This window comes from Caenorhabditis briggsae, assembly GCF_000004555.2.
Source record: "Caenorhabditis briggsae complete genome, chrV, whole genome shotgun sequence".
Lineage (NCBI taxonomy): Eukaryota > Metazoa > Nematoda > Chromadorea > Rhabditida > Rhabditidae > Caenorhabditis > Caenorhabditis briggsae.
Genome location: NC_013488.2, coordinates 8,570,241 through 8,580,149, shown reverse-complemented (window position 1 = coordinate 8,580,149; position 9,909 = coordinate 8,570,241). Strand labels below are relative to the sequence as shown.

General features: G+C 37.8%; 5 protein-coding genes across 5 annotated transcripts in view; 3 read left to right on the top strand and 2 right to left on the bottom strand.

Annotated features, from left to right (window-relative positions):
* Positions 1-2,219: 2,219 nt before the first annotated feature.
* CBG23477 lies at positions 2,220-2,916 on the top strand (the record flags this gene model as incomplete). The annotated part of the gene is made up of 3 exons (XM_002636703.1): positions 2,220-2,331; positions 2,381-2,686; positions 2,735-2,916. 3 exons carry the CDS (start codon positions 2,220-2,222, stop codon positions 2,914-2,916), a joined length of 600 nt encoding a protein of 199 aa, XP_002636749.1.
* Positions 2,917-4,920: 2,004 nt separating this feature from the next.
* Positions 4,921-5,282, top strand: CBG23478 (the record flags this gene model as incomplete). The annotated part of the gene is made up of 2 exons (XM_002636704.1): positions 4,921-5,032; positions 5,077-5,282. The coding sequence occupies 2 exons, from the start codon at positions 4,921-4,923 to the stop codon at positions 5,280-5,282; spliced, it is 318 nt and encodes a 105-aa protein (XP_002636750.1).
* Positions 5,283-6,314: 1,032 nt separating this feature from the next.
* On the top strand, positions 6,315-7,095 carry CBG23479 (the record flags this gene model as incomplete). Its single annotated transcript, XM_045237405.1, has 4 exons — positions 6,315-6,423; positions 6,468-6,635; positions 6,717-6,853; positions 7,000-7,095. 4 exons carry the CDS (start codon positions 6,315-6,317, stop codon positions 7,093-7,095), a joined length of 510 nt encoding a protein of 169 aa, XP_045097741.1.
* A 337-nt stretch (positions 7,096-7,432) lies between these two features.
* Positions 7,433-8,460, bottom strand: Cbr-cdr-5 (the record flags this gene model as incomplete). Its single annotated transcript, XM_002636706.1, has 5 exons — positions 7,433-7,582; positions 7,628-7,759; positions 7,807-7,998; positions 8,048-8,302; positions 8,350-8,460. 5 exons carry the CDS (start codon positions 8,458-8,460, stop codon positions 7,433-7,435), a joined length of 840 nt encoding a protein of 279 aa, XP_002636752.1.
* Positions 8,461-9,450: 990 nt separating this feature from the next.
* Positions 9,451-9,909, bottom strand: part of CBG23481 — a gene marked incomplete at both ends in the record, with an annotated part of 1,713 nt that continues 1,254 nt past the window's right edge. Inside the window, one exon of the mRNA XM_002636707.1 lies at positions 9,451-9,798. Within this exon, the coding sequence (XP_002636753.1) occupies positions 9,451-9,798 (348 nt within the window). The remainder of the gene's footprint in view (positions 9,799-9,909) is intronic.

Sequence of the window (9,909 nt, the reverse complement as noted above, 5' to 3'; positions counted from 1 at the left end):
GGGCAGGAGCAAGGGTGGGGATTGGGGATTGAGCAGAGTTTCCGTAGCTTTCGGAGTTTCCACCGGAGACAGCGCTAGAGCTTCCAGAAGAAGATCCATGCATCTGATAGGGTTGTCCGATAGTTTGAATGTTGGAATATCCAGCGTGCGTTGGCAGATACTGTGGATATTGGTAGTAGTTTCTAGGCTCCGGAAGCAAAAGGTAGGATTGAGTGAGCACTGATGGTTGGTTTTGTTGCTGATGTTGATAGTTGCGTTCCGNGTCGTTCTATTAGAGGTTTTACGGTATCTAGTCTACCTTCCTAGGATATGCAAGATATTTTGCCTCATTTTGATTTTCCACTGATCGCAGATCGATTGCCTCGTAGACTTCTAAGCTATCACATTCATTCGTGAGATTCGCAAAAGAGAGCCATAGCTGAAAAAATGAACTCTCTCTCTCTCATTTCATACTTATCTAATACTTATCTAGAAACATACTTCATTATATTTGCCAATATAGAGAGCGAGTTTTTTTTAACCGAATAAACAGCTGATGGCGGTGATTTCAAGTCTTCGAATGCGTCCAAAATGATAAAATCGACGGGGCAACATCGTAGAATCCTGTCTCGCATACTCCTCTTCCTTCAACGTCTTGTCTAAGTTGCTCTTGATTTCTGTCATTCGACACATACTCCAACATTTCATCGTAGGCGTTAAAGAATTTCACGGGGTCTTGTTTGGTGTGACGGATGAAATCTGCGAGAAGAGTACGACCACACTTTGCAAGCCACACGCGTTTGTGTTCATCTTTCAGTGCATTCTGAAAATAGGGAAGTTGCCTGGTTCTAGATATTCTGGAAGTGAAAGATGGCATCTTCAGAACTTTCTACAGTATAAAAATTAAGTTCACCAGAACCATTCAGCAAAGAAAATGCGAATAAAAAAGTTACAAGAAGTGTAAGAAGGGTTATGAAAGATTTCGAATATGCAGTGGAAGTAAGTCTATCTTCAGCATCAAGGATATTATGAGGATTTCTGGACATTATTTTTAATTTGATTTGTGAGAATGGTCAATTTTATATAGCGTTTCATTGAAGTTCGAAAAACATTATATAAAAAATTTGGATCAAGTTTCGATGTTTATCTTGAAAAGAGATTCAGTGGGTGTTCATATTGAATTCAGAAAAAAATTGAAGTGCGATTTTAAAGATTGAAATATTTTTACGCGATCTGTTTCTCTTGCTATGAAAAGAAAGTATACAAACCGTAAAACCTGTAGTAGGAGGGCACCCTAATTTTGAACGTTGAGCCAATTTATCTCGGTTTCTGTTAAAGATATGAAAAATTTGTCAACTGATAAACTTTTTATCATAATATCACAAGCACTTTATCAGTTCACAAATTTTCGAGGTCTCGGATAGGAGTCAAGAGAAAAGGGCTCAATCTTGACAGTGTGGGCGCCCTTCTTTCACAGGTCTTACGATAAGTTGATTTTCGTAATTCATAAATTCGAATTCAATCAGAAATTTATTCATACTTTTGAAATGAAGGCCCGGTATCAAAAATCTTGTATTTTGAGCCTAATTCTGAGCTCTTAATTTAACTTTTTCCAAGTTTTTTTTTGTTTTTTGGCTTGTTTGTCTGTTATAATTTTCCTATGCTTTCAATAATTTTCAAAAAAAAGTCACTTGCTATTTAAAAATTATTTTTGTAAAAACATGAAAATTGGAGAAAAAGGCTCGATCCGTTACAAGTATGCATTTATGAAGATTCAGCTCAACTATGTCTACTTTTGAATCACAAACGTCTATCCACTTTATCTTTATCAGTATAATTATCACCTAAAAACTCGATAATCCAGTGTTGCGCAATCACCTCTATCTCTGCCATATCGTAATAGTACATGCCACGAATCTTTGATCACAATTTCTGATAGAAGGAACTATGTCTTCTTCTGTATCAATATCTTATTAGCTAAATAAGAAGCGAAAAAAGTAGAAAAAGCTGCCACCGCAATTACATCGCCGTGATTTTTGCCATCCAAATGTCTCGTACTCGATATGTGTCTTCTGTCTGATTTTTGGCTTTCAAAAAAGAAACGAAATACGGGTTGTGGGTTGGCACCAGTGGGATCTACTTTTTGTTATTTCGTGTTGTTTTTTCAAGGTTGACTGAGAAATAAATGGATATATAAAAGCCTGATAGTTGAGCTATTACAACCATCGGTCGACTCGATCATGATCTCTTTACATAGTATTATTCTCCTTTTGGGTCTTGTGGCAGCTGCTCTAGCATGCGCTCCAAATATGCCACAGAGAAGTCCATCAAAAGGATACTGCAAGTTCTACAGTAAGTTCATAGAATCAGAAATTTCCATTTTTCGTCTTCACAATTTTAGTCGACGGATCCAGTGACTACGACAGCGCTCGCAAAAAGAGAGACTCTTCCTCATCGTCTTCTTCTTCTTCGTCTGAATCTGGAGGTAGCAAGGGAGGTAAAGGAGGCAAAGGAGGTGGTGGTGGAGGAAAGAAATTCAACCGAAGCAAGAAGAAGAACACGAAGTGCTACGAGTACGAAGATGGAAGTAAGGATCAAGGAGCTGTCCTCAATAAGGGAGTCAAGTACACTGTTGTTGTGACCAAGGGAGAAGAAGTGACCACTGTGAAGCCAAAGGAGGTTAAACACGGACTTTGCCTGTTCTACAGTAAGTTGATGAATCTTTATATTCGTCACATTTATCGATAAATTTCAGTTGACGGAACAAGCGATGTCACCAGTGGTCGCAAGAAGAGATCAACCTCAAAAGTGTTCACCACAACCAAGAAGAAGTCGACCAAGTGCTACGAGTATGAGGACGGAACCAAGGATGAGGGTGCTGTCCTTAACAAGGGAGTCACCTACACCGTCACTGTCACTAAAGAAGTTATCGAATAGACACAATGTTCTTATAAATTATGATTGTTTGTACATAGGGATTGTGTATTTATTGTTTCGTTTGTTTTATAGGATAAGGAATTCAATAAATCGTTCAGGGAAAACTATTTCTCAATTACCTTTACAATTAAACTTTTATTAGAAGATCCCTTTCAATAAAAGGGCTCCTCTAATAAGAGGTTACCTTCAAAATGTGTTGTTTGAATTAAACTTGAAAGAAATGGCCAAAAAAAGGACTCCCTTTAATTGAAGGACCGTTCTAATAGCAGACCCTCCGGAGGTAGCCTGGAATAATAGAAGAACCGGTCCTACTGATACAGGTTTCAAGGTAATTGATGTTTTTCTGTGGATGGTCTGGAAGTTTCCTAACTGTAACATGAATAAATTTTAGACAGCGCTCGGGAAATTTTGAAAAAAATGTTTCGCAGACTTTCACTATATGGGTTGAGATGGTTTCTAAAATTGTGGTAGTTCGGAATCAAGTAAAATTGACTTCATAGTAAGTAAAATTGACTGTAAAATTGACTTCATAAAATCCACATTATATTCAGAATTCTCTGGGACTTCTGGTTAAAAAACCAATATTCTAATATCTCGGCTGCCGGTTTGCAACTACTGGCCAGAAGATGAGGCGGGTTCGGCCTATGGTCGGATATTGACAAGGTTCTGGTCCTAAGTTGCCCGAAGACGGCTGTGTAGCGGGTCATGGTTAGATTTCGGTCGGAAGTTGAAAGTAAAAATACAACCTTGTCATAAATTTGTCGGAGTTTAGTCGGCTTGAGTTGCGATCTTATCCGGAATCTGATCAACCCCCGACCAGAAGTTGCCGACGACGTTCAAGATGGTACCACTTGGCGTCTATTTCCTAGAAACGCCTACCGGAAACCGGAACAAATATTTTTGAGGACCATAAATAAAAAAGAACAAGAAATTAGGAATTCCCGGATCTTCTTTTTTGAAATGCATTAGACTTTTCTGCCACAAATCTTCCTTATATATAAAACGCTACACGCGTCTGTCTATCCTGATGTCAGGCTGTCCGCTTTTAAAAAGTTTGAAAAATAAGTAGGTTTCCGTGACCCTTTAAGAAAAAAATTAGAGCGGAGCGACGAGGCAGTAAAAAAACTAGGTTCAATCGCGCCGAAGGCGCACCAGCTTGCTGGTTTATAATAATTTCACAATTTCTCGCTAATTCATACATCGCGTTTCATTTATACCTAAATTCCTTTCAAACCCGTTAGTATGTATTTTGAACATCCGAAAAAATTCAACAAAACACACTTCAGTTCCTGTTCTATCTTGTATCAGACTACGTCTGTACCGAACCGCTCCGAACAACTTTTTTCAAAGCAAAAATTTTCAAGTCTCATGTGATACGTTACCAGACCGAAATGTAAAATAGTCTAGTGTAATGAGATATTTTCAACATTTTTTATAGTGGATTGATTCTTAACATTGCTGGTATCGATTTCAACTGTAAATGCCTCTCCTTGCAAATTTCAATGATCTATGGAAACCTGAATTTTGTTACGTTAAAACGTATGCAAGTTTGTAACATCCCTCATTATAAAATAGACTACAGTGGATTTCTCCAAATCTTTGATCCATTGATGCCTCTGACGCCTTCATCCGTTGTACAACACTGTAAAAATCGTTGAAGCAAAAAACCAGACGGCAGTGTGTCGCTAATCATATCTAATCGGCATTCAGAGTATTATTAACACTATCACTGTCACCAGACGCATGGGTTGATTGATTACACTGTTCCGCGCGGAAATGCCGTCCGATAAGGAGAGAAACGTTGCCTGCGTTGATCATTGATTAAGCCACGACAGCAACAGCTTTTCAGGTCCCACCTAGCCGGGTTCTGGGTACGATTCGGCTAAAAAAACGATCTAGATCAGTTGAAGGTTAAAAAAAGTTGGGAGGAGTGTAATGATAAATCTCAGAAAAAATTGGGTATATAAGCTGATGCGGAGGTATGAAGATTATCATTCGCTGATCATGCTCTCTCTTCGTTCCCTCATCATTCTCTTCGGTCTTTTGGCTGTCGCTTTGGCATGTGCTCCAAATATGCCAAAAAGAGAAGTACAGCACGGGTACTGCAAGTTTTACGGTGAGACTTTTCAAACTCTCATATTTTGAAATGAATTTTTTCAGTCGATGGAAAGAGTGACACCGACAGTGCTCGTAAGAAGAGAGACTCAGGATCTGGATCTGGATCCGGAGAAGGTGGTGGCAAGAAGTACAACCGCTCCAAGAAGAGAAAGAATGTCAAGTGCTACGAATACGAGGATGGAACCAAGGATGAGGGAGCAGTTCTTGACAAGGGAGTCACCTACACCGTCACTGTTACCAAGAGCTAAACTATATATGATTGTCAGTTCAAAATTGTTGTATGTACATATTGAGATATTTATTTTTGTTTTAAATTGTTTTAATAGGTAGATAAATTTTTATTATACAGAGTTTTGATTCTCACCCAAAAGGATAGTCCAACTCAATGAGCGAAATGAAATTTAGAAAAATATAAGTTTTGAAGTATTCAGGCACTACCAGATTGAAATTTGCATGTTCTAGCAGGAGTGTTATTGTTTTTCTGAAAGATGTTACAAACCATCAAGAAAATTTAAAACAGTCATTGCAATAACTTAAATTGGTTAATACTCAGAATTTTGAAGTGAAAACCGTTATCATTAACCAATAAGAAGATACTGTCATGAAAAGACAAATATCCATTATCTTTTCCTGATACCAAAAATTGAGAAATTAAAAAAAAAATACTTCACAAGCCATTATTGGAATATTGCGGTTCCCGAGATGCAATATGTGTCAGAAAACTACTGGAATACCGTAAAATCTATAGTACAATAGTATATATTTTCCGAGTTCTTTTCGAAAGACCCTTCTCGTACAGAAACACTTCAATTTGTCTATTCTAATACTTGTTATATCAGAACACAGTAAACTGTTAATGGAAAGTATCAGAGATAAGTTTGTTGCAATCGAATGCGCATAATGAGAGAAAGTTTTAAAAGGGAAAGCTTTGTCGTCTCGTTTGAGTAATATGATCAATCATCTTGATAAGCCGCTAAATGACGTAGAACGGACGAAAAAATGAGATGCACTTTTTTACTTTTCGGCAATTTTGAAGACGTCCACATACTATTAGGATGAGCTGTGCGTTAAAATAGCATCATGTAATACAGTATCCCAGCTATGTTCTAAACAATAGAATTCCATGGCGTCGATTCTAAGATCCTCCGTAATCTCAGTTTTTGTAGAGATTGTGTTTTGTTTCCCCGCAACTTGTTATAATGCATCCATCATTTTGTTTCGGCACATCCCCAAAGCAATAGTAGAAAAAGCGAGGATATCGCTCGTTTTTTTCTCCGACTATGACATCGATAAGGATTTTTATACTGCTTTTTGCCGTTTGTTTTATCTCTTTAAATGCATGCGGTGCTGGGCCGGAAAAACCAAAGCGTGGATATTGCAAGTTCTACGGTAGGTACCTCATGAAATGATCCAAAATGCATTGTCATATTCAGTGGACGGATCCAGTGATACAAAAGCAAGCGGAAGAAAAAAGAGACAATCCGGAACAGCCACGGGGTCCGTTGATCCTGCAACAGGCACGGCTTCTGGGTCTGTGTCAACAATGTCAACAATGTCAACAATGACAACCACAACTTCACCAATGGGTGACGGATCCGCAAGTTGATCTGCAAGTGGATCTTCCAGCTCAAGCAGTTCCAGTAGTTCGAGTAGCTCTAGCTCAGGCTCTGCAAGTGGTTCAGGTGGATCAGGTGGATCAGGTGGTCATCAAAATCCAGTGAATCAAGTGAATCACGTCGTCGATCCGGTGGATCAGGCGGATCCGGAGGCGGTGGAGGAGGTGGAGGCTCAGGAGAACTCAGTTCTAAAGGACCCGATGGTAAATTCACGGGAAAGAAAAAGCAGAAGAATAAGAAGTGCTACGAGTATGAAGATGGAAGCAGAGATAACGATGCTAAACTGAAGAAAGGAGTTACATACAGTAGGATTAATTTATAATATTCATGAAAATCGAATGTTTTACAGAAGCGACCATTACTACCACTGGATCATAGGACTTTGGTGTGCAACGGATCGGCGTTCAGCAATATAAGCAGTGCAATCTTTGCATTAATTGATTAGTAGATGTTATAAAAAATTTTACTACCGTTTGATTATCTTTAGGTACTTTAATAAGTACTTTGTAAAATATACGTTGATGTAAAAACCAAAAATCCAAACCTAAAGTTCTACGGATATGAAGACAGAACAGAGGTAAATTGGCTGAATCAGACAAGCGCCTGAGAAAAATTCACAATTGGAGTCTGGAGAGAAAATTGTTCTGTTTTTTAATTGTTCTTCTTCTGTTCCAATAACTTGTGGACAATTATAGTAATTCATTTACAAATTAAAGAACTCACTTTTCAAATTCAAAACGACGAAGGTTGTGTAACGTATAATAAACACATTTTAATAGATATCATTTAGTAAAATCTTCAGCCCAGAGTTCCGCAATAATTCTATCACAATACTCTCGGATCTTTGGGTAATGACTATCGATAATTCTTTGGAACTTGTTAGGGAATGGGTAGTATGCAGATGCAACTTCTCCGAAAACTGCGCAGTCAGCCTGAAAATCAAAATGTGCCGTTAATGAAAATAATAAAGCAATTACCGATGTGATCTTGTCACCAAACAAGAACTTTCCCCGAATAGAGTTTTGCACAGCTACAAGATCTTTGTGACACAGCAACTCTGTCTCTTCTTCTGTGAAACTTCCAATTGAGAGTCCAACTCTTGCATGGACCTATGACAACAAAGTTGGTGAAAATCTTTAATCTTCTCTTCACAAACCTTGCTCATGAATAATTTTTTGATTATTGGACGAAGAATTGTTTTCAAAAAGTTTGGTCCTGGAACCCCTCTTAACAGGGCATCGTACCATCCTTCTTCCGAAGCCTTGTACTTCACAATGAGACCCAATAAATGATTGTCTACAAGTCTGGAGATCGCTGTTGCCTGAGCCTCCAATTCTGGTGCAAGATTCTGAAAATGCGATAAACAATGTTACATTACTGATTAATTTTTTGCTTACCGGAACATGGAAATGCTCTCTGAGTTTCGTCTCAATGAGATCCGAATCTGGAATGTGCTCCCCGTTTAGCTCAACGAAAGGGAGTGTTCCATTTCTAGACCGCAATGATGGAGTCTCAATAATTTCATGAGGAATCTTGAAGGCTCTCAGAAAAGTTTCAATTTTCAAACAGTAAGATGAAAGATTCGGAACGGTATTTGTGCGAGGAAATTGGTAAAGGTAGGCAACATCTTTTTGGAAATCTGGTTTGTGGATCTGAAAAAGTCCAATAAAGTAAAGATGGGCTCTATTAAAAATAATACCTTTGGAGTAGAAGGGACACTCGGAGTTGTGAAAAACGTTTTGAAAATCCAGAAGATTAGTTTCAGCAAGTATAAGACGATAATTATAATAGCAATGATCTCCAAAATCATTGCGCCTGAAAGATGAAACATTTTGAATTCGATTGAGATTGAAAACACGAAAAATCTCAACGACGTTTATATACAGAAAGAATGAGATGATCCGAATATGATGTAACTCCCTCTCCTAAAAGTCTATGAATCTTCTGTTCTACATATTTCAAATTAGGATTCAAGTTAGGATCTTCTCAATAAAATCAATAAAACGAGACAAGCCAATGACGGGAACAGTAGAGACTCTTCTCCACTACTAGAGCCTTTAAGTGTGGATTTGACCTCGGATTGAGGTAGATTAGGTCCTCGATTCTCTTTTTCCCATTATGATCAATTTTGTGTCGGACACATTTCCTCACCCCTGCGTCTTTGTACTCTCTCGAGAACACATGTGGAGAAGACAGTTGAGATAACACTAGATATAATTGGTGTACGCCAGGTTTGTTTGGTCGAGAAACATTTTTTTCTTGGTTTCTTTTTAAAATGTACCCAGGGATTTTTCAGCTTTCTGATTAAACCTTCTTTTTTTGTAAACAGGTAAGACGAGGTTACCGAAAAGCGTACAACCGGCGAATGAAGAACAGAGAGTTGGTTTTAACTTAACTCTTTAAGCAAATGGTGAACAGTTTGAGACAAAAAAGTATAAAAGGCAATTATTAGTACTCAAACCATAATGAAAAAAACTGATTTTTTTGATAAAAAATTTTGAGAAATTTGATTTCATGGATTTTTTTCTTTTTTAAAGCACAATTTATGAAGAAACATATTTTTCATTAAGGTTCGAGTACTAATGATTGCCTTTCTTTTTTGTCCCAAATGTTTCCTCATTTGCTTACTATTAGAGGCGCAAGCTATAGCCAACTCTTGGATCTTCAGCTGCCGATTGCACGGTTTTCAGAAACTGCGCCTTACATGAACGTTTAACTGCATGTTTCGACTTATACATGAGATAAAACAGTTTATTTATCATTTTCAGAAAATAAAAAGAAAATTTTATCGGGACTAAAATTAAACACAGAAATCATTTGGATAAACTTGGCTTTTGACTCTTTCACAAAACTCGAGAATCTTTGGGAAATCCTTTTCTAGGACCTCCGTGATATGAGTGTGGAATGGATAATAGACAGCGGCCAGTTGACTGAAAAATGCAGCATCCACGGGAGTGATTTGATCTCCAAATAAGAATTTCTTATCTTCAAGAACCGTTTCGAAAACTTTCAAATCTCTATGAAGCAGCTCGTCAAGCTCTTCTGGCTCAAAATCTCCAATTGCTGATGTGGAGTTTTTATAGATTTGTCCTCCAATTGTCTGTTTCATGAATGGGATTGCGAGTGGAATGATATAGGGATTGAAGTCCTAAAGTTCGAGGAAAGTCTTGTACAAGATGTTGTCAGCTCAGTGGTATCTCATCAGAATACTGAATAGATGAGTTTTTTCTAATATTGATATATTTACCACTTACTGCAA